The sequence below is a fragment of the Crinia signifera genome, chromosome 8 (genome assembly GCF_055691185.1).
Source record: "Crinia signifera chromosome 8, ASM5569118v1, whole genome shotgun sequence".
Taxonomy (NCBI): Eukaryota; Metazoa; Chordata; class Amphibia; order Anura; family Myobatrachidae; genus Crinia; species Crinia signifera.
In genome coordinates this window covers 44,938,342-44,963,320 of record NC_139224.1, presented here as the reverse complement: position 1 = coordinate 44,963,320, position 24,979 = coordinate 44,938,342, and the positions used below count along the sequence as shown (strand labels likewise).

General features: G+C 47.0%; 1 protein-coding gene across 3 annotated transcripts in view; it reads right to left on the bottom strand.

Annotated features, from left to right (window-relative positions):
- PXK (PX domain containing serine/threonine kinase like) overlaps positions 1 to 24,158 on the bottom strand; it is a 118,690-nt gene extending 94,532 nt beyond the window's left edge. For 2 of the 3 annotated variants that reach the window (XM_083156263.1, XM_083156264.1), the window contains exon 1: positions 24,003 to 24,158. In XM_083156263.1, the coding sequence (XP_083012389.1) occupies positions 24,003 to 24,095 (93 nt within the window). In that variant the 5' untranslated portion in view covers positions 24,096 to 24,158. The remainder of the gene's footprint in view (positions 1 to 24,002) is intronic. The other variant, XM_083156262.1, reaches the window with a different exon arrangement.
- Positions 24,159 to 24,979: the final 821 nt, after the last annotated feature.

Below are 24,979 nucleotides of genomic sequence, written 5' to 3'. Positions count from 1 at the left end.
TCTAGAATCCAATATTTGTTATCTTGTAAATAAAAATAACTACAAGTCTTCGGTCTGCCCTAATTTGTCTTATAGGTACACCAAAGACACTCTAGGGGCTGGTAATTTATACATTTCACAAATATTTAAAATTAAATAAAACAGGATGTGAAAAAAAAATGTAGGTCACAGCTTAACACACATATAACATGCAAAATATTGGTGATTTATGACATTGGCACACAGTAAGCTGCGCAAAGAAATACAACCTATCAACTCACTATGGACTGGTGACATCACTAAAACACAGACACATATGAGTCATTATCATGTGTGCCTCACGCACTGTGTGTGCTACATTGCAGTCACTAAGATTACTTATCTAAAGGAAATGACTGATCTTCAGATTTACTGGAGATTACACCTCACCACGAATATATAAAATGAAAACAAAAACATGTATATGTATGTCAAGTCCCTAAAGTACAAGGCTACCAGATGGAGACTGGTTTAGGCGATAAGGGGGGGGACTTAGGACTTGTGGGGAGGGGGTTTAGGCTGAATGCAGAGGGGGTAGTTTTAGGTAGTGGGGTAAGAGGGTCAGGAACTAGCGGGGGTGGGGTGGGGAGTAAGGGTCAGGCTGTTGGGAGAGAAAGTACACTTAACTGACCCATCTGGATTTCGTCCATGAAGATGCCCATGATGGTTTTCCAATCGCTACCATCTCAACCACCAGTCATCTGCATTGGCGTCTATCAGCTATCTGCTGGATATATTAGGGGGCCCCTGGCATCGGGCAGCACATATTGCATAGCTACCCCATATGTGCCAGTTATATATTATATGCCAACTGTCCCAACTTTGGCAGGACAGTTGGGATTTTCAGACCACAACAGAGGTGATTAATAATGCGGATAGGGGTGGGGTTCGGGTGGGTCAGGACAGTTTGGGTGCAGCGCTTACTTGACCAGATGTGCCAAGTGGTACGGTACAGTCTACAGCTGGCAAATGGAGGTACTGGCAATCATGGCATCTTATCTTCTTACTTATCAGTAGTAACAGTCAGTGAGGACACACACTCACATTGTACAGCATAAACATGCCCATTGCCCACATGAAGAATAAGTAGCAGGTTATATACTGCACATTTCCGTCATGATCAATAGTAAAAAAAACAGTTATTACAAGCCGGTCACCACCTGCACAGAGGTGTCATGGTATTCAATCACTTCAGTCTATCAATTCATTTACAGCAATGGAGACTAGCTAAGCCCGCTCGAAGCAAAAGCTTAATCTGCTACCTTGTAATTGCCTCTGTGTTTCTGTATGCGAGAAAGACGTGGTTTCAAATGGTACTTATGTAGTTTCACAGCAGCAGTTACGTAATCAGTGTAGTGTCCCTGTCAGAATCAGCGTAGCGTTCCCGTGGGCAGCGTAGTTAGCGTAGTCAGTGTCCCTGTCAGTATCAGCGTCGTCTTCCTGCAGCCAGCGTAGTCAGTACATTCGCGGCTAGCCAGAGCTTACATAGTTAGCGTAGTCAGTCAGCGTTACGCAGTTCGCGTAGTCAGTCAGCGTTACGCAGTTCGCGTAGTCAGTCAGCGTTACGCAGTTCGCGTAGTCAGTCAGCGTTACGCAGTTAGCGTAGTCAGTCAGCGTTACGCAGTTAGCGTAGTCAGTCAGCGTTACGCAGTTAGCGTTACGCAGTTAGCGCAGTCAGTCAGCGTTACGCAGTTAGCGCAGTCAGTCAGCGTTACGCAGTTAGCGCAGTCAGTCAGCGTTACGCAGTTAGCGCAGTCAGTCAGCGTTACGCAGTTAGCGCAGTCAGTCAGCGTTACGCAGTTAGCGCAGTCAGTCAGCGTTACGCAGTTAGCGCAGTCAGTCAGCGTTACGCAGTTAGCGCAGTCAGTCAGCGTTACGCAGTTAGCGCAGTCAGTCAGCGTTACGCAGTTAGCGCAGTCAGTCAGCGTTACGCAGTTAGCGCAGTCAGTCAGCGTTACGCAGTTAGCGCAGTCAGTCAGCGTTACGCAGTTAGCGCAGTCAGTCAGCGTTACGCAGTTAGCGCAGTCAGTCAGCGTAGTCAGTCAGCGTTACGCAGTTAGCGTAGTCAGTCAGCGTTACGCAGTTAGCGTAGTCAGTCAGCGTTACGCAGTTAGCGTAGTCAGTGTTACGCAGTTAGCGTAGTCAGTCAGCGTTACGCAGTTAGCGTAGTCAGTCAGTGCTTATTACATTGTGTGGAAACCATTGACATTTTAACCTGCCTGACATGACACGTGTGATTATGTTCGTGAAACACCCCCACTATCCACGTGAGCCCGAAGCATGGCGAGCACAGCGAGCCCTGCGAGGGGATGTGTTATGCGTCCTCCCAACCAGTTCATACCCCCACTATCTACGTTGTTGTGGAGTTGAATATATAAAGCGAGCCACCGAGCCCGAAGCGTGGCGAGCCTGCGAGGGGACGCGGATTACTTGATGTGTATTCCGCTGCGCTCGCCACACTTTATAAAATCAACTCCACACCGACGTGGATAGTGGGGGTATGAACAGGTCGGGAGGACGTGTAACGCATCCGATCGCCACGCTTCGGGTTGGCGTGGATAGTAGGGGTTTGAAAAGGAGGCATTTTCCAGTTTGTATCATGGAGCACTGGCAAATGCGTCCTTTATTGTGCATGAGACGTACTTGCGCCCTCACCCCCCTTTGTGCTACTGAACCTCTAACCCCATCTTCCTGAAGCGGACACTGGCAGGGTTGCCGTACTATGCCGCAGGAATTACCGAGACACACAAGTGTATGAGAAGCTTGTGCGTTTTAGGCAGATAGAGCGCCTCTCCACCAGCACAGGGGATCTGGCCGTTACCGGCGCTGTGTGAGTGGCACTCGCTAGGCTTGACAGGGACGTTTGGACAGAGCTGCAGATCGCAAAGACAGCACAGTGTCTACGCTGCCTGACTGGGACACCACGCTGATGACGCAGGGCTGCTGCGGGGACACTACGCTGACAACACTAGGCTGCCGTTGGGCTACGCTGACAACATAGCTTAGCCTACGCTGAAAACGTAGCAGAGCCTGCAGGGCCGGCGCCACCACTAGGCAAATCTAGGCATTTGTCTAGGGCGCCGGCCACTGGAGGGTGGTATTTCGCCCCCCCCCCCACCCCTGCCACCCGGGTACCTGTCCTGCGGCGTATATGTGCGTAAAAGCTGGCGGCGGCAGCGGGGGGTCCCTGCAGTCAATAAGAAATAACGAGCGCTATCCGCCGGGCTATGCGGAAGCGCTTCTGTTTTAGAAACAATGGCCGCACGCTGATTGGCTGAGATTCAGTCAATCAGCGTGCGCCGTGCGACCAGTGTTTCCAAAAGAGAAGCGCTTCCGCATAGCCTGGCGGATAGCACTCGTTATTTCTTATTGGCTGCAGGGACCCCCCGCTGCCGCCGCCAGCTTTACAGCGCCGCAGGACAGGTACCCGGGCGGCGGGCGCCCCCACCCCGACTTGCCTGGGGCGCTCTGGTGCCTTGCACCGGCCCTGAGAGCCTGCCACCGTGAAACTACACAGGTACCTTTCAAACTCATATAATATACATATATCCATCCAATAAAAAAGGAGTATGTGATAGGCATAGAATTAGAGTGCTGCAATCTGTAACAGATAATGGTACTCTTTACCTAGAAGGGCGCCAGCGATTGAAATCGCGGTCGTCGGGGGTAAAAATCGCGGTCATCGCGGGCAAATCGGGATGGCCGCGATGCCCGCGATTTTTCCATAGGGAACAATGTTAAAAAGGCTGATTGACCGCGATTTTACTGTTAAATGGCTCAATGGACCCGATTTGGCCATAGGAATCAATGTTAAATGGGCCACAGAGCCCATTAACCCTTAAATGTCCCCCCCAATTTTTAACGCCACCCCACGATCCACGCCAACCCGAAGCGTGGCGAGCGCAGCGACCCCGCGAGGGGCCGCGGTACGCGTCCTCCGACCTTTTCATGCCCTACTATCCACTAGGGCGTGGAGTGAGAATAGAATAGTGTGGCGAGCGCAGCGAGCCACCGAGCCCGAAGCGTGGCGAGCGCAGCGAGCCCCGCGAGGGGACGCGGATACCTTCACAGGTAGACGCGTCCCCTCGCGGGCTTCACAGGTGTCGGCGTCGCCACAGACACCTGTGAAGCCCGCGAGGGGACGCGTATAACTGTGAAGGTATCCGCGGCCCCTCGCCACGCTTCGGGCTCGGTGGCTCGCTGCGCTCGCCACACTATTCTATTCTCACTCCACGCCCTAGTGGATAGTAGGGCATGAAAAGGTCGGAGGACGCGTACCGCCGCCCCTCGCGGGCTCGCTGCGCTCGCCACGCTTCAGGTTGGCGTGGATCGTGGGGTGGCGTTAAAAATTGGGGGGGACATTTAAGGGTTAATGGGCTCTGTGGCCCATTTAACATTGATTCCTATGGCCAAATCGGGTCCATTGAGCCATTTAACAGTAAAATCGGGTCCATCACGCCTTTTAACATTGATTCCTATGGGAAATCGGGAGCATCGCGTCGCGGGCATCGCGGGTACATTTATGGCCGGCCGCGACACGACCGACACGATTTCCATGTTTAACATGGGTTTCAATGGGAAATCGCGGTCATCGCGTCGGTCGCGTCGCGGGCACACATAAATGTACCCGCGACGGGCGCCCTTCTAGGTAAAGAGTACCCAGATAATCTCCCAGCCGTTTTGTTCTTGGTATAATAGGTATTACTATTACTGTCTGTATACAGCTGGAGTAGTCACGCCACATACATCTCAGCATTTACACAACACATGCTACCAATAATACAGCTTTGTTACAACATAAAAGATATTCCTAGTATAGTGATTCCTAGTAGCCATACTGCTCACACGTGCTACAGACATTTACAGGGAGATCCAGTAAATTAGAAAGAGAAAAACAGGACAAGAACTGCAGATTCATCATCCGGGATATTAGGAAATGTGCAGTGTGAGGACGAGAGGAAACCAAGTCAGTTACTATGTGAGAAACATGTGAAAGGAAGCCACCAAGCAATATTCTACTCCTTCCTTTCCTGTGAAGGGTGTACACTCTATTCTTAAGAAAACGATTCATTTTGTACTAAAGCTGTAACCAAGATTGATAACAAAACAAAGTAATCTTTTTATGGATAGCCTTTATCGTTTAATGTGGTGATAAATTCTATTCAATTGCCTTTATATCTTTCCCAGTTAAATTTATAGAAAGCGTTCCCCCACTAATCACTGCCAGACAGTCAGAACTTGGGGCAGGTGTTTTCACCCCCTGGGACCACAATAGCAGGAAGTCCACTTCCCATGTGCAGTCACCCCCTGCTAATACGTCAGCCCTTTCTGGCTTCTATGGGCTGATGCAGTCCGTATAGAAATGCTGTTTCCATGCAGTTTGCCAGGGTTATGTCCCACCCCTGAATGTAGCTCCACCCATGCAAGACTTCAGCCCCGCCTACCTAGTTCATTTAACCGTTTTCTAGACCAACCAATGAAGAACAGGATTCTCTTGTAGGCCACTAAGTACAGGTCACATCCACGAAATCTGATCTTTAAGAAGTCTTGTTTGGATTTCGCCCTTTTGGAACATCTCCTATCATAGGAATGTTTCAGTGAAATGTCCTCTGTCCTATATGGTTTTTAAGAAACCTTATCCTACATCAATGAGTCTTAACGAGGGCAGTCAGTCTGTTTTAGTAAAGTAATGCATTAGCTAATAGCGACAGGCACCTATTCAATGTTGTCTTGACCGACAGCATTGAAGAGGCAGATCGACAGAACGGGCCAAACTTTAAAAGTTGCCGGGCCCGTTTTGCAGAGAACGGCCGTGAATTGTCGCGATCCCAGCCGGGTGTCAACAATCCATGGCGGTTTATTTGGACATGCCCCCTTTTCGTTGATCGCCAGTCGGGACATTGAATCCCATCTGGCGATTTGCGGTCAAGCAAAACGAAAACAGGCCAGGCTAACGGCTGTCGCAACGTACTGACAGTCGTAACCCAGTATTGAATACCCCCTACGTTTTATTCAATCATCTTTAAAATAGGGTATTTGTTTCGGACCACTGGTGAATCTTTTTCAAGACCACAGGGAATAGAAATTCAACATACCCTTCTGGATATGCAGCAGGTAGCTGGCAGGTATGAAACCTGGCAATGATTGTCACATACTGCAGACACCCCCAAGTGTGCCAGTTATAAGGTTATATGCCAACTGTCCCTGTATTGGCAGGACAGTTGTGATTTTCAGATCACAACAGAGAGGAGATTGGTCCAAAACTTGGTTGTTAAATGCAGATAGGAGGGATTTGGATGTAATAATTAGTGAGGACACACAATGTACTACATAACCATGCCCCCTTAACAAGCATGAAAATAAGTAGCAGGCTATATTATACCGTCCATACATGCTCAACAAAAAATACACATATTTGAATTATTACAAAGCAGTCACCAGTCACATAAGTGTCACGGTATTCTATCACTTACAGATGTGCCTACGTACAGGTCGCCTCCTTTTTTTTTTTTAAACAGCCTTCCTAGTTGTGCCCTGCCACAGAGAGAGGCTCTGTAGTGCTGGGCGACTTTTTTGCAACTTTTTCAATTAAAAATCTTATTGGCAAAATAGAGTGAATAGGACGCACAAGCAGCTTCTGCTGATGAAAATTATAAAGTGCTGTTACAGAGATTTCCAGGAAAACACTGCAATGTTCCAATTCTTATACAGATACAGCCACACACGGAATATGAACATGCCGCATATCATTATAATTAGCAGAAACTGCTTGTGCATCCTATCCATGCCGCTTTGCAAAAAAAAGACTATATTTCATTACAAAAAGATGTTGCGACAAAGTCACACGGAGCTCGCTTGTTATGTAAACGATGACTTGTTATGCATGGAGGATAGATGTATGTGGACACGTCTTTCAATTAATTTACAGCAATGGCAATTCTGCCAGATGTCATATACAGAGAGAATAATTACCATTCCAATAAAGCAGGAGTATGTGACTGGCATAGAACGAGAGCGCTGCAATCTGGAACCGATAATCTCCCACATACATCTTAGCATTAACACAACGCACATTACCAATACTACGGCTAGTATAGTAGTATAGTAAATTCCTAGTAGCCATACTGCTCACACATGCTGGGTTCCTGGATCCCCAGTCCAGCACATCACACATTGTGTGGCGCCATACCAGGGATACATTTGTCAATCATGACATCATTAATCCCTTGGGATGATAATTTAGTATTGTTCACTGCCCATACATGTAAATGATGCCCCCACGGTATCAGCAGAGTTAGCTAAAAAGGGATTTTTGTAAGAACTTACCGTTCGAATCCCTTTCTCTGATATGGTCCTGGTGACACAGCTCAACACTGGGATGTAGGAGGGTCCGAAGGAGCCAGGCACCTATCCTAAAGCTTTAGAGGGTAGGCTCCTCCCCTACTGCATCCCTGGACTCTTCAGTTCAACTTTCAAAGCCACTGGAATACATTAACTCAGTACAAACACCTGCACATTATCTGCACATTTTATAACAGAAACTGTTAACTTTTAACCATTTTAACATGAACATCATGAAATTCTGGCATACTTACTGAGCGTAAGGGAGGGATCGCTGTGTCACCAGGACCATATCAGAGAAAGGGATTCGAACGGTAAGTTCTTACAAAAATCCCTTTTTCTCTTTCAATGGTCCTGGTGACACAGCTCAACACTGGGACGTTCCAGAGCCGGTCCTTTGGGAGGGTACGCTCAGGTCTGCAGCTCTCAGCACTGCTCGCCCGAATGATGCGTCCTCCGACGCGAACTCATGGAATCTATAGAATTTGGCAAATGTGTGAACAGATGACCAAGTGGCAGCTCTGCAAACCTGCTCTGCTGTGGCCCCATGTCGAACCGCCCAAGAGGTGGCAACTGACCTGGTGGTATGCGCATTTATTTTGGCCGGTACTGGTCTACCCACTTTGGTGTAAGCAAAGGCTATCATAGACCGCAACCACCTAGCAATAGTCTGCTTAGATGCAGGCCAACCAATTTTGTGTACGTCATACAATACCAACAATGTGTCAGTCTTCCTGACACTCTTCACTCTGTCCACATATATGCGTAAGGCACGCACAACATCCAAAGTTCTCAACTTGTCCCTTTTCTTAGAACCCTCTGGGGGTTGAAACACAGGTAGAACAATCTCCTGATTTAAATGGAAGGTAGATACCACCTTCGGTAAAAACTGAGGCACTGTTCTTAAAACAGCCCTGTCATCATGAAAAATTAAGAAGGGAGATTTACATGATAAAGCTCCCAACTCTGAAACTCTTTTAGCAGATGCTACTGCTAACAAAAACACTAGCTTCCACGTAAGAAACTTAAAGTCAGCCGACCTTAAAGGTTCAAAAGGTGCCTTTTGAAGGCATTCCAAAACCAGTGATAGATCCCAAGGTGCTACTGGTTGCTTGTATGGAGGCTTCAACCTGGATACTCCTTGTAAAAAAGTTTGAATTTCCGGCAAAATGGCTATCTTTTTCTGGAAATAGATGGACAAGGCCGAGATCTGCACCTTCAGTGACTGAAGGCTTAGGCCCGATGAAAAACCATCTTGTAAGAATTCCATCATTCTTGATAGCTTAAAATGAGATGTATGAGCCTTTCTTCTCTCACACCATCGAATGTAAGTCTTCCAGACTCTATAATAATTTGCCGAAGATACAGCTTTTCTGGCCTTTATCATCGTCTGTACTACTGCGTCAGAAAACCCTTTTCTTTTTAAAATGATGGTTTCAATAGCCAGGCCGTCAAAATCAATCGATCTGAATCCAGGTGATTGAATGGGCCTTGTCTTAGAAGGTCTGGTCTCAGAGGTAGACGCCATGAGTCCACAGACAACCTCTGAAGCCTCGAGTACCAGGATCTCCTTGGCCAATCTGGGGCCACTAAGATCACTGGAACCTTCTGCCCTTGTATTTTCTTCAGAAGTCTCGGTAACATTGGTACAGGTGGGAATGCATAAAGGAGATCTCCCTGCCAGTGAATAGTCATGGCATCCACTGCCTCCGCTAGTGGATCCCTTGTTCTGGCATAGAACCTGGGCACTTGACGGTTGATCCTGGATGCCATCAGGTCCACATCCGGAGTTCCCCACCTCGAAGTGATTTGGTGAAACACCTGAGGGTGTAAGCTCCATTCCCCTTCCTTGAGCTCCTCCCTGCTCAGGAAGTCGGCTTCTATATTCTCTATCCCTGGGATGAATATAGCCGATACAGCTGGAACATTCTGTTCCGCCCATAGGAAGATTCTGGACACCTCCCACATGGCCAATCTGCTGCGTGTACCTCCCTGGTGATTCAGATACGCCACAGCTGTGGCATTGTCGGTCTGAATCCTCAAAGGGAGGTTCTGTAACCTGTCTCCCGCCAAGGAAATCACTTTCCAGACAGCTCTCAGCTCCAAGATGTTGATTGGTAACGCTGATTCCTCTGCCGTCCACAGGCCCTGAAGCCTGAGATCCAGGACTACTGCCCCCCAGCCCCTGAGACTGGCGTCGGTAGTTACTATCAACCAGTCCCAGGTCTGTAATGACCGACCCCACTGAAGGGAATCTATTTCTGTCCACCACTTCAAGGATTCTCGGGTGTCCGAAGACAGCACTATCATCTCGGATTTCATGGTCAAAGTGTTTCCTGACCAGGCTGACAAGATGTTCCATTGGAACCTCCGAGAGTGGAACCTGGCAAATTGAAGCGTCTCGAATGACGCCACCATCTTCCCCAGGAGCTTGAGGCACTTCCATACTGAAATGCTCTGAGCCCTGAGAATCTCCTGGACTAGGGTGACCAGATCCCTGGCCTTTACCTCCGTGAGGAATACCCGATGAAGATGGGTGTCTAGTATGACTCCCAGGAATTGGAGCCTTTGCGACGGTACCAACTGAGATTTTTGCAAATTTAAAATCCAGCCGTGAGCCTGCAAAAAACTGATGGCCTCTGCCAAGTGACTCTGCAGCATGACTGCTGACTCTGCTTTGAACAGGAGATCGTCCAAATAGGGTATGACTGTGATTCCCCTGAGCCTCAGCACCGCCGCCATTACTGACATTATCTTTGTGAATACCCTTGGCGCGGTTGCTAGCCCAAAGGGTAACGCCCGGAATTGTAAATGCAGGTCTCCTATGGCAAACCTCAATAAGGTCTGATGCTCCGGGTGTATAGGAACGTGCAAATATGCGTCCTGGACATCCATGGACGCCAAAAATTCTCCCTGGTCCAGACTCAGGAGTACTGACCGTAGGGACTCCATTTTGAAATGGTCTACCCATAAATGAACATTTAGGGATTTCAAATTTAGTATTGGTCTGAAAGACCCGTCTGGTTTGGGCACCAGGAACAGCGTGGAGTAAAAGCCTTTCTTCCACTCTGCCCTGGGGACTGGTGTAACCACCCCTTTCTCCAAAAGGGAGTGAGCTGCTCTCACAAGAGCTGTACGAAGCCGTGCCTCCTTTGGTAAGGATGTGGGGATGAACCTCTTCGGAGGCGGCCCTCTGTAAGGGATTTTGTAACCCTGTGTTATAATATCTAACACCCAGGCATCCTGGCCTAAAGCAGTCCAAGCGTCCCTGAAGAGTGTGAGACGCCCCCCCACTCTTGTCACTGTCGGGCGAAGCCCCTGACAGTCATGCAGAGGGTTTATCCTCTCCTTTTGTGGCTGGCTTCTTGTGAAAAGAGCCAAATTTTGACTTCTGTGTCTTGCCTCTAGAGGACTGAAACCTTCCCCTGAAAGACTGTCCTCGAAAGGACGCACCACCTCTAGGGGAGGGCCAAATGGACGGCTTAAAAGCAGAAAATCTTGACATCTGCTTTGCTGAGGAGGCCGGCAGGAATGTACTTTTGCCGCCCGTGGCCTGTTTTATAATCTCCTCTAGCTCGGTACCAAAGAGTACCTTTCCTTTGAAGGCTAATGTTTCCAGAGCCTTCTTGGACTCATTGTCTGCTTCCCAGGCTTTAAGCCAAAGCACTCTCCTGGCATTAATGGAGACTGTGGACACTCTGGTAGCCATTTTAATAGCTTCCTCCTCTGCTTCCACTGCATATTCTGCTGCTGCCTTAATCTTTTCTGCAAGCAGTAATGCACCAGGGTCAGCCTGCAGCACGGTGCATAATTCACCAGCCCACTCTATCATGGCCTTAGAGACCCAGGCTGAAGCAATAAGGGGCCGTAAGGTAAACCCCACCCCTTCAAAGATAGCTTTGAGGTTTCCCTCCAGCTTTTTATCCACAGAATCTTTGAAAGCTGCACCGCCCTGTACTGGTAACACAGTAGCCTTGGACAAACGTGCCACTGAAGCATCCACCACTGGGACCTTTTCCCAGAGCTCCGCATGAGACTCTGGCATGGGGTACAGACTAAGGAATCGCTTAGGCATCTGAAGCCTCTTATCAGGAGTTTTCCAAGCTCCTTCTAATAATTCCTGTAACCCCTCATCTGAAGGAAAAGTAACAGCCTCCTTCCGCTGTCGCTTAAAAACACCCTTAACAGGAGTCTTATCCTCCACAGTCAGCTTTAAAGCCTGCTTCACAGCTACAATGAGATCCTCTATACCAGCAGCAGAGTTCTCTTCCAAATCATCACCCTGATCCCAGGGGATGTCAGTATACTCTCCTTCCTCTTCATCTACCACAGTAGCTAAAGCATAAGACCTTCTAGGGGTCCCTGCCACATCATCCATTTTGTCCAGCATTTCACTGAACCTGTTAATCCCTTTTGCAGTATCCTGCATCACCTGAATCAGTGCAGGATCTGCCTGGGTAAGAGGCAAGGAGCCAGACGACTGCTGAGATGATGGCATAGGTCTCTGTGATTCTACCAGCCCATCACTCTGCCTGTCCAAAAGCTGCACCAAAGCGTTTACTGACCTGCCTAGGGCCCTGGCCCACGCAGGTTCCATATGCTCTGCCCTATGGGGATCGCTGCCCATGGGTCTCACATCAGCGCAAGTAATACATAAGCCCCCCTTGGCCATCTGCTCAGGGACAAACTTTTGTGTGCAAACATTGCACGCGCTCAGTGCATTAAGGGCTCCCTCCCCCAAAACCACAGCCTGATGCTCAGACATGATGCAAGTGATAATTGTATATCTATCAGTATACACAGTGCAAACAATTGTACAAGCGCTTATACAAAGTCAATGCACCCAGTCACTTAGCTGTCTGTAGGTTTCTCTGCGGGGAAGCGATGCCCAGGAAATCCAAGTCACTCTGCCAGGATCAATTCGCCAGCTCAGCTCCGCTGCAAGCGTTCTGAAAGGCGCCAAAGTCAGAGTGAAGGAAGAGACCAAAGTCCCTGCTGCTGCGGGGTCCGTGACCTTTTGGCGCCAACCACCCCCAGCTAGCCGCTCCTTAGGTAGGATTTCCTTGTTCCAGTGTCTCCCCCTCAAATGGGGACCACTTGGAACATGCCTGTCACAGCGCTGCTGTCCTCTCAGTCAGGAGCTCAGCGTGTAAGCTCCGCATAAAATGGCCGCCGCCATCACGGAGCGCCTGTCCCCCATGATCCCCACCTAACTGTGGAGCCGGTTTCAGGCAGCTCCGGAGCCCAGGCAGCCTCTTAATAGAGGCTATGAGCGCAGCACAGGGAGACCAGACAGCGTCTACCCTGTGCACAGATAGCTGACAGGACGCGCTTCTGTCAGCTCCTGCTGCGCTAGCAGTGTGAGGATTCACTATGAAAATCCACACACTGTGCCTACCTAGCTAGGGTAATAGTTAATAAAATAATAAAAATCCCCTAACTACTCTAATTCTTCGGCTGCTCCTGCAGCCCTTTAGAATAGCACCCACTCCAGTGGGCACCTAACACGAACTGAAGAGTCCAGGGATGCAGTAGGGGAGGAGCCTACCCTCTAAAGCTTTAGGATAGGTGCCTGGCTCCTTCGGACCCTCCTACATCCCAGTGTTGAGCTGTGTCACCAGGACCATTGAAAGAGAAAACTACTTACTAGCCTGGAAAAATGCCAGAACAGTTATGTCAGCACCAGCGGCTGTGTGCGACCGAATAGAGCAAAACTTGCAGACGGCGTGCAAAACAGCAGCACTAGGATACAGATCCCAAAGGCACAACAATGACAGCAAGGCCAATCTGAATCATACAGTATAACAGGCAAATATGATCAGTGAAATCAGGGAACACTCCCATTAGAATTCTAGTTTTGTAGTGCTCATACAAAGGCAGCTATACAGTCATGGGCAAAAGTTTTGGTTTTCACAAAGTTTGCTGCTTCAGTGTTGCTCTTGGAGGACGTTTTGGTACCATTCTTTATTTATGGTGGAGTTCTTAGGCAAAATTGTGAGTAAAACCACACCCTTGGCTGAAACACATAAATGGTCTCGGGATGCTTTACTGTTGGCATGACACAAGACTGATGGTGGTGCTCATTTTTCCCCCCAGTCCTTAACAGTCCAATCCCTGTATTTTTTGCAGAATATCAGTCTGTCCCTTCTTGACACCAGGCCATGCTTCAAAAGTCTTCACCTGCTGCCATTTCTGATCAAGCTCTGCACTGCTTTCCCTATCCTGCAGCCAGCGGTGTAGCTAGGTGCCTGGGTGCATGCTAGGGGCATGTTTCACACACACCCCCCCCCTCCATTTATAGTAAGAGGGGCTCTTGCGTGGCGAAAAAGGGGGCGCAGCCAAACATAATATCCATTACACATAAAGCCACATGCTGTAATGCCAATTACACATAAGGCCACACATGATGCCCATTACACACTAGATAAAACCAACCGTAAAGCCCATTACATACTATATAACAAACCGTAATGCCCATTACACATTTGACACATAAGTGCCACTTACCTACATGCTCATTGCTAGAAATGTCATGCTCAATGCCAAGGGGCTTCATGCTCATTGACAAGGGGGATTCAATAGTTCGTTGCCAAGTGGGACTAAAATTTCTCGTTGCCAAGGGGGATTCAATAGCTTGTTGCCAAGGGGGATTCAATAGCTTGTTGCCAAGGGGGACCCCCGCCCAGCTGAGCTGCCCAGTGCCCTGTCCGCCGCTATTTTCAAGCAAGTCTCCCGCTGGACCGCTAGCTAATGGGCACTCGCTGTCCAGCTTCTGAAGCACTTTTTGTGCAAAGCAAAGATGACTGCACGGTAATTATGTAGTATCTGGGCTGCCGATGTTTTGATTGTATGCCTTAACTTAAGGCATACAATCAGATGCAATGCGATGAGATATCGCATCGCATACGACCATATCGCATGCGATGCGATGCCCCGATTTTTCCATAGCATTCAATGTTAAAATGGACTGAGTCCATTTTAACATGGAATTCAATGGGAAAAAGGGGTCCTTTTCATACCCCTACTATCCAAGTGGGCATGGAGTTGGATAAAAACCTGCCCGCGAGGGGATGGTATTCTGTGTCCGCTCGCCACAGGTTTATATCCAACTCCATGCCCACTTGGATAGTAGGGGTATGAAAAGGACCCCTTTTCCCATTGAATTCCATGTTAAAATGGACTCAGTCCATTTTAACATTGAATCCTATGGAAAAAATCGGGTCCATCGCATCGCATGTGATATGGTCGGATGCGTTGGACCCGATTTCAAAATCGGCAGCCCAGTTAGTACATAAGTACCGACTGCACTTTTCCTTGCAGGTAACCATGGTTAACAGAGGAAGAACAATAATTTCAAGCACTACCTTCCCCTTAAAGCTTCCAGTCTGTTATTCTAACCCAATGAGTATTACCGTTACCTCATGCCCGCTGCATATGTTTTCTGGCAATTTTGGCAGTGCTCCTGTTGCCGCTGGACTCCGTAGGGTACGTTTTAATGAAATATGGATGCAGTTTACACATTGTGGGCCCCACTGGGACTCAGGGGCCCGTGTGCACCGCACACACTGCACCCATTATAAATACACCACCGAGTTAGCTCCTAAGCACCATGTTACAAGGCTGTACAAGCTTATTGGATGGTAGTTTATCCAAGGTTTAAACCATCTTCCTATAATGTAGGAGATAGCAGGGAATGCTGACTACTATATAATACATCTGTTTTGGCTTTCTTCTTTGGAATCCTAGCCAAATGTCTTCCTAGTGTGGTTACTTATGGAATGTGGAGGTGTAACCTGGATTTTTGCCACCACAAAGTGTCACGGAGAGAGCGAACTAGAACATCCCACAAATGCTGAGGAGTACATTTTCACCTCTCTACGTACAAGCATCCTATTTGTGTGACTGTGTAGAACCTTCCATGACTTGAACGGACAAAAGGAACAATTGCTTTAGATTGTAGGAGCCTGCTGACATTCTATCCCCATCCTGTTACTATGCAAATTCAATATATGTTTGTTTTACATTTTACACTGCAGGCCCTTGTGCTTGTCCTGCATTTACCTTGTTCTACAAAGTCAGTCTGGCTGGTGCCCTGGGTTACAGCACCTGTGCGACACTGGTTAATGCTGTTCCACGCTGAGTTATGTGTTGTGATAACAGAGGAATAATCTGCCAGAGTGCGCAGCTGAATAACTAGATCTCACACACAAATGTGGGTCTGTAAACAAAGAGCTATTGTCACTGAGCAGTGACAACACAACCGGTCTGCGATGGAACATCCTGGAAAACCAGTATTATAGTCCGTGCCCAGGAGTTTCCAGAAGGTCAGTCCATGAGGCCTATAAAACACAACATTGCAGCCGGGTTCCCCTCAGAACCTCAAGGCTGTACAGGCATCCATAGTGCTGAGCCAGGCAATAGCTCAACAGTCCATTTCCCATCTCATCCCCCTTGAACAGCAGAACCATGCAAGGTCCCGGAACCGAAGGTTAAAACGAAGAACATTTTTCCGTTGCTTTGCTTTCTTATCTGTTTCGGCTTTGTTCAGAGGTGAACAATTTATAAGCACATACGATAGTCTGTGTTATGTTAGGTTGACATTTATCATGTCAAGGTGCATTCAGTCGACGTGGTGAAAAGGTCAACATGCTTAGCATTCATATCTACAGATATGTCAACATGGTACAAAGTCGACCCAGACTGGTGCCGGCAACTGCCCGTTATTTGAAAGCTGTTTTCGCAGCCTAGAGAACAGGTTACCGACCCCCCACCAAACGCATGATGCCACCCCACCACCCACTTCCGCTGCTGAAGGTATCGGATGGATGTCTAGATCCTTCGATGGTTACTTACAAAGGATTTCTCCTACTGTGACCAGCGCTTGCAGCCGCCGCAAGTCACTCTGCGGCTGCTTGTATCGGCGTAAATTCGGGGCAGGTGCCGACGCCGTGGTTTGTTGGGGCCAGTCCAGCGTTTCTATAGGCGCGACCACCGGTTTTGTGGGCATGCCCATAAATTGCCGGGGGTCCACTTCAGAACGCCCCCTGCCTGTCAGCCACCTGGCATACAGCCAGCAAAGGCTACACTTCACATGGTCCATACGCAAGGGGCCTCCACGCTTGCGCACAGCATATCGTGCATATGCGCAGTCTAGCGACTTCGGATGGGCTGCAAATTTGCAGCCCTCCGAATTGGACCCAATATGTCAAACCATATCAACATTGTAGTATCAACATGAACAGTGTGGACCATGTGACCGGAAACCTTTATAATACGCATCGACTCCGGCACTCACAGGAACCTCTATATAGATTATGGGAGACACTCTATAATGAAGTAGTACGCTCTACAAACGGCAGTTAGCATATAACTGGTTGCTATGGGCTCTGACTTTCAGAAACTTAAGTAGACGTGTTATGTGACAGAGGAACTAACCTCACAAGTGACAGTACCATTTTTAGAAACAATGTGCTAAGCAAATATTATGTAAACTGTGGGTAAAAATAACCCATCCGGAGCCACCCCTCACCTACCAAGGGAGTAACCTGTATTGTGACCGAGCGGTTACATTATAGCTCTGTAGCGGCAGAAGAGCAACTGTCTTGTAGGGGAGCAAAGACAAACATGTCTCCCCGGGATACGGTCATTGGGTCACCAGCATGTTGGTCGATAGTCATTAGGTCGACACCATTAAGTCAACATGTAGAAAGGGCAACATGAGTCTAGGTCGCCATTGGTTAGGTCGACAGTCAAAAGGCCGACATAGGGTTTTTTACTTTCTTTTGAGCCGACATGTGCCGACATGCGGTAGTTCATGCCCTACCATCCACTAGGGTGTGGTGGGAGAATAAAATAGTGTGCCCCAAGCATGGCAAGCGCAGCGAGCCATGCGAGGGGACGCGGTGCTACGTTTCAGTGTCCATGTCAACCTTTTGACTGCCGACCAACATTGTGGTGACCTAATGATCCCTACCAGTCTCCCCAACATTATACAAACACAGCCGAAAAGCCAAAGAGGACTCTCACAAGCAATGTTTATAGCAAAGACAATTAGGGTTGCTGTCGACATTAAAAAAGGTCTACAGTCATTAGGTCTACCACTATTGGTCAACATGCATTAGGTCGACATAGACAAGCAAAGGGTCGACATGAGTTTTGCACATTTTATTTTGTTTATACTTTATCATCCCAGTGGACATGAAGGGTGAGGCACTGTGCCCGCAGCACGGGGACGCCATACATTTATACAGTGTTCATGCCAACATAGACACCAAAATCTAATTTTGGCCTTCTTCATGTCGACCTTTTCCATGGTATAATTTTGCTTGTGTCGACTTTTTGTTTATGTTGAACTAACACATGTCAACCTCTTTTGTGTGCCGACCTAATGAATGTCGGCAATTTGACCTATAACCAATCAATTATAGGGGTTATTCAATTGTGCCGATATTTTGGACAGTTGCAAAGATCGGCGCACACACCTATTTAATCTCGGCCATTTTCGGACGTCTTTACTCCCGATCTGCTTTAAAAAAAAAAAGTTGAATCTGCAATGTCAAAAACTGCCTTTAAAAAAAATACAATACCCTTTTTCTGACTGTTGCAGCGTTTCCAACAGTCGGAGTCTGAATACCAATTGTTAAATTGGCCAGGAATATCCAACTTACAGAAAAAAGATTGAATACCCCCTCCCCCCCATAGACTTTCAAAAGCATTGCAAAAGCAAACTGGACAGTATGGGGACATTTGTGCTGGCACTTGTAGTTCCACAACTGGTGAGTCACCATTACTGCTGCTCTAACAATCTTCACAAGAACAAATATTACACAGAGGCTTATTGCAAAACCTTTATTAAAAAAAAAAAAAAACATACAAGTATACATATAACGCACTGACTGTCAGCCACATACTGGCTCTAACTGCTATACCAGCCAAAAAGGAAATAATCATTCGGAGGCAGATTTCCAGGCTACAGCAGTGTTGCAATAGAGAAATGTCACATACGTTACTCCAACTATTAATGTCTGGTACAGTCACATGTCTGAACAGGCTTATTCCACAGAAACAGAACCGTTTCTGCTGTACAGTATCTGGCCGGGCAATCGCCACATACTGAGAGAGGAGGGAGAGTTGTACTTCATATATGGCACTAGCAGGAATGGAATAATGGAACTAGGAGTGTGTGTGTGTATATAATATATATATATATATATATATATATATATATATATATATATATATATATAGTAGAATACAATACTTTATTAATGGAGATCTGCAGTGTAAGCAATCTATGTTCAACCAAATTTAGGGCTCCATTAAACACATAGGTACTTGTGTAGTTTCACGGCGCCAGTCTGTGTCCAGCTGCAGGCCTGTAAACTCCATGCCAACATGGATAGTTTGTACACCTACTATCCACATTGGCATGGAGTTGACTATAGATAGCGTGGCGAGCGCAACGAGCCGTTAGCGTGGGCAGCGAGCCCCACAAGGGGACACAGACACACGGTGCCATGCTGGCGCCGTGAATGTAGACAAGTACCAACACATATAGTACTAATGAATATGCTACCAGTATTTATCATTACCTATCCCTCCAGTGAGCCCCAATGACATCCTCCCTCCTTTTCCTGGCAGCCTGCAGATGCCAGCAATGGGCTGCATGGAGGTGGCTAACGTGCCCGAGATCTGGACTGTCAAACCAAGTGGTAAGAATAATTGAGGCTATTAGCATGGTCAAAATTAGACCGCACAGAAGGCAATGGGGGAAATTTACTAATGCTGCTTTCACCTGGTTTTTGAAACGTTTTTTTTTTTTTTAAACAGGTCAAAGCAGGTTAAACCCATTTCAAGCCCCTTTCAGACCGCACTTATAAAAGCCAGTATTTACATGGCATGGCACTGAGGTCCCGCTCTATGCATATCTAATGAGGGGGACCAAGCACAGTGAATATTTAATGAGCAGGTCCCCGTCCCCTGCATATGGATTGAGCGGGTCCCGCTCATTCCATATGCAGGGGGCGGGGACCCGCTCATTAAATATTCACTGAACGGAGAGGGATTCCACTCATTCCATACGCAGGGGGCGGGGACCCGCTCATTAAATATTCACTGCGCTGGGTCCCGCTCCATGCATATCTAATGATCGGGACCCAGCACAGTGAATATTTAATGACCAGCTCAGTGCTCTCTTCCGGTTGGGTCCTAAATACCGTTTCAGACTGCAAAAAAAAAAAAAAAAAAAGGAAGGTCTGAAATGGGTAGGTCTTTGTTACCGTTACCGTAAACTTTGTTACCGTTTCCAAAATTGGAAATGATAAATTCGCTCTGGACCGTTCAGACTGCGCATATTACCGTTTTGAAACAGTAAATAAACAGCAAAATACCAGGCAATATGTTCGGTCTGAAAGGGGCATAAGATGGGAATTCTATTTCAGATGGGCTGTTGCTATGGGCAACCAATCAGAATATACTTCTTATTTATTTAGAATCTTCTGGAAGATAATAGATAGTATCTGATTGGATGCCCACAGTAACAATCCATGTGAAATAGAACTCCCATCTTAATACATTTCCCCCAATTTGGGGAATGGAACCATTGGGGTATATTCAATTACAGTCTAAACTGCCGTGTTGTCTGAAAGACGTCAGTTTCTAACCGATTTAGGTCGGAAGGGTTTCCAACCTATTCAATCCTGGCTGTTTTTTTCCCCGAAAGCTCAAATTATCAGACCTGTCGGAAACCAGGTCGATTGATGGAATAGCCATGGATCCACCAGCTTTTGACAGAAACGTGGTGAAATCCATCAGGTTTAGGCCCCGTTTCCAGCAATCTCAATCCGACATGAATACAGGACAGCCTAAAGCAGTGAGGACGGCGCCGGGTGAGCAGCAGCAGCTCATCCGGCGCCGTCCAACCCCCCCCCCCCCCCCCCCCCACACACACACACACACACACCTGCCTCCTGCATCACTCTCCCGTCCTGCCTCTGGGCCAGGTGAGAGCAGGTCACCCCTGCACTATCCGGTTCCCCCCCTCCAATATGCCTGGTGAGGCACTCTGGATCCGGCTTGCACCCAAAAAAAGGGTGCAGAACTTCATGGAAACACTGTGGGTCCATACCCAACACTATCAGAGATGCTTGGCTAACCATACGCTGCTCTGCTACGAGTTCACTTTCCCCATCTATTACATAGCCCCCACACCCACCCCACCAGCTGCTGTACACCGATGGGACAGTGCAACATTCCAAGGAAAACGGGAACGTTGGGAGATATAGTGTGGTTATCATTTCTGCCGACATCAACAAAAGCACATCTTCCCTAGCTTCGTTTAACATCCCACTGGCTCCTGAACTTTAGAAATTGGCTCGCGAAAAATACAGTATTTCCTTCCCCTCGGCCCTCTGTTTTATTCTCTATTCATTTCCCTAACTCCTGTTCTACTTGGATTTGTTTTTGGCGTTTACTAGATGTTGTTACTCTGTACGGCAATTAGTGCACATCATGAACGGACACGTATGCTTTCAGTTTGAAGTGTCTAACAAATGAACAATTATGCAGTGAGCGAAGGAATTATGTTTGCCCTGAACCAGCTGCAATGTTCAGCAGTTGAGGCCCCATGTAAGACAATAATGCACAGGAAGCCAGGGGAAGACCCCCCCCCCCAGCGCTCATCTACAGAGATATTCCACTGACTATTCTCTAGTGTGGGCCTAGGACAGTAACACTTTCTCCCCGGTGTCATTAACTAGAACAGTGTACATTGGTAACCATGCAAATCGAAAATGAGTGCAGTTCCAATGTACATGTTTGCTCAAAGCCAGCATTTGCCCAAGCATTTTCAGGGAGGGTGCATGACGTCAGCGCCGGCTTCGATCAGCCTGTCTCTGTGGCAGAGTTGTGGAACGGTCAGAGTTACGCACACTTGCGCAGAGTAAATCATTTGATGTTGAGTGAGTTGCGAATGGATTTTTAGATCAGCAAGCCATTCGCACACTTGCACGGGGCCATCTGGGTGCATAATTATCTGATCAGAGGGCTCTGCAAGCTTGCACAGCAGCAATAAGGTCTGAATCAGTCCCATGGTTCCGTCCCCGGCTCTCCCCTTTCACACATGCACAGGCAAAAGACCGAGCACCAGGATCAAGAAACTGAAAGTAAATTGATCTCTTAACTATTATACTTTGCAAGGACCCGGTCTCTGGATGCGGTATTTGACACCTCGGGGGTATATAATTTTTTATTGCTGTGATACAGTAATAAGATAATCACTTGGTCTACAATATGATCATTTATAAATAAAGCCCAAGTCTATGCATAATGGTGGATGGATGGATGGACCGGGGGGGGGGGGGACAGGTGGAGTGTGCGCTTCGGGCACCACTGAGTAGCAGGACTGCCCTCCGGATGCCAACCACCTGCCCGCTGAAAGCATTACAGAGACCCTGTGCCCCGGCTGTCGCCACAGAGAAGACACTAGAGGTACACCTGTGCCTCTAGCGGCTGTCTCCTTTGTGGTGGTGGCCATCTTTGGAGGGGCACAAGGTCTCTAATGCTGTCAGAGACTCTGTGACTCCGCAGCAGACGGGCGGTCAGCATCTGGCAGGGGGAAGGGCGGGCATTAAACCCATTTATTTCCTCCTGGGCAACTCACATTTAGCTCCCCCTAGGCAACAAGCATGTAATCTCCCCTGGCTACGAGCATGGAACCCCTGGCAACAAACATGTAATCCCCTATGGCAACAGGCATGTAATGCCCCTTGGCAACAAGTATGTAATCCCCCTTGGCAACAAGCATGGAACCCCAGGCAACGAGCATGTGTAGGTAAGCAGCACTTTGGGGGGGGGGCATTATGTGTTTAAGCGGCACTAGTAGGGGCGGTATATGTGTATGTTAGAGTGTGTGGCATAAGGTTACTTAAGCGTAACGGTTTGTAGCATAATGTCTACTAGGCATTACAGTGTGGGTCATAACGGTGTGTGTGTGGCATAATGTGTAAGGAGCATTACTATAATAAGGAAAGATGACTGGGTGGGGGTGCCAAAACATACTGTTGCTCTGGGCACCATGTCACCTAGCTACCCCTCTGATGGAGGAAAAGGCAGTATACAAAGATGACTATGCTTTTACACATACAACAGGTCAATCACACCATCATTTCAACTTATAAACTGAAAACAAATGGAATGCATAATGTTCCCTGACTGATTACTACAACCTTTATACAGTGTATTTGGAGACTATTCTCAACGTGACATTAGAACTGATTCCGTGCTTGATTATGTTAAGTGTCTGAAAAGAATGTAGGCGAGTATGTGGTCAGCCCTGTCCAGCAGCTGAATAACCCATTGCAGAAATCTTTATATGCTCGATGTGCCCTGCGTCTACAATCCCCAGGGCACAACGAGCATATACCTGTATGTGTTATGTATATCTGTACTGTCAATGTTTTAACGGTTACCTAAATGGCGGTTGTACAGCAATCCAAATCAAATTCCTAGTATACGTCAAGTATACCTGGCCAATAAAGCTGATTCTGATTAGACATTTAACAAATATATCTCAAGCGATGCAGTCGAGTGACTGCAGTAGGACACTGTTGAAGCAAGGGTTAACCCTTTCATACATGGCTGAAAACCCAGATATATCTGGGTCGCTCCCTGCAAATTATCCTGCTAGTCGCACCAGGGTTTATTGTTATTTTATATAGCTCAGCAAATTCAATTGCGCTTTATACCTTGGTTATAGATATAATACACAAATGTCTATACCCAAGTTTTACAAAAATAGTTTGCATTACGGAACAAAAAAAAAGCCAAAACAGGAACGACGGTAACAACAGAATTCAGCGAGATTCTGCATAAATGGTTTTTGATCACACACAGAAAAACAGCAGATTTTTTGCATTTCTATTATGGGGGGTTTCAATTAAGAAATAGACTTTATGTGCTCTGTGCACATACCATTGTGCTGCGTATGGGCACCTTTACTTGAATACCTCCCAAAGACACATGCACAAAGGTAAAACCCACAGGCTGAGCTTACTGACACTGCATACCCCAGCAGAGCATATTACAACATTGCACCTTCCATACAAACACATGCAATCATGCATAGAGTAATCCAGGTAATCCAATTTACAATAGTATGCAGTCACTGTCAGCACCAGAATGTTCAGTTATGTTGTCAACATCAGGATTTGGTTGGTCTTAAGCGAGCATTGTCCACGATATGACCATGTTGACATACTGTTATATACCAAACCCCACACAAGGAAACATACTACACCATACACAGATATAAAGTGCTCTATATACCCTTCATATAGAAACAGATCATGTTACATATACAGTGTGTCATATAAAGTACAATCATTGTGTGTAATGCACAGGGTAAGATTGAGTTAACACCTCATATGTTTTAGGCATTATCTATGTGATAGAGATAACACTATATAATTATATATAACAGTATATAGCCAGAGGCAAGTTATGGGATAATCGTTTACACACTGCAGAAGTAGATACATATAATATATACATACACAGCTGTACACATAGAAACAGGGGCTGCCCTAGCAGCACACACACAGACAGGCACAGTATGCGCATCCTACAGCAGCAGACTGTACACGCACCGTATGGGACTGCAGGCTCTGGCTGGCCTCTATGACAGCTGTGAGAGGCGCTGTGTCATCCAGGAACAGCTTGTTGGACGCTGGCTTCTCCATGTATGCTCATGTTCACCACTGCGTGATATCACTAACAACATGCATTTCATATCAAAATAAAAGACCTAAAATTCGCTTCAAGAACAGTCTGAAGCTCCGTGTGGTATTTTGATGGTGGCAGCCATTTTTTAGTAGACCACTGTTCAATGAAAGTAAAGGCAATAGGCTTAACTAAAAGGGCCGTCACAGTGGAGACAACTAAGTAAAAATGTCTCGCTCCTCTACAGTTTCAGTTTTGATGGTGCTGCTTTCTAATCTGCTCTCAGAAACACTGCCATATTTTCCACAGTTCCGCAGCACAACTGTTATGCATAGTAGATTCTGTGCTATGTACTTACTACTATACAAATCATTTTATATCCTGTTTTGGAAACACAATGAATGGGATTATATAAACGTGTATCATATATGAAGTTAGAGAAAATTGTGCATTGTGTAAGTGACTTAAGGAACATTATGGCTTCCACAGAAAGGGTAGTGGATAAGTGGAATAGCCTCCCATCAGAGGTGGTAGAGGCTAAGACAGTAGAACAATTTAAACATGCTTGGGATAGGCATATGAATATCCTTACAAAGAAATAAGAATTAAAAAGGGTTGAGATTACCTGAAGGATAAAAAAGGGGCAGACTAGATGGGCCAGATGGTTCTTATCTGCCGTCAAATTTCTATGTTTTTATAAAGCCAAAGACATTTATTTGGATGTATAGATGTTTTGCCCCTGGACATCATTATCATGATTATGGACTCTGGGGCAGATTTATTAAGCCCAGTAAAGTGATAATGTAGCTAGTACTTTATCACCGGCCAATTACTTCCCAACTGTCATTTCCAGGCCCAGTCTGTTGGTTGATAGTTAGGAGCTGATTGGCCGGTGATAAAGTAC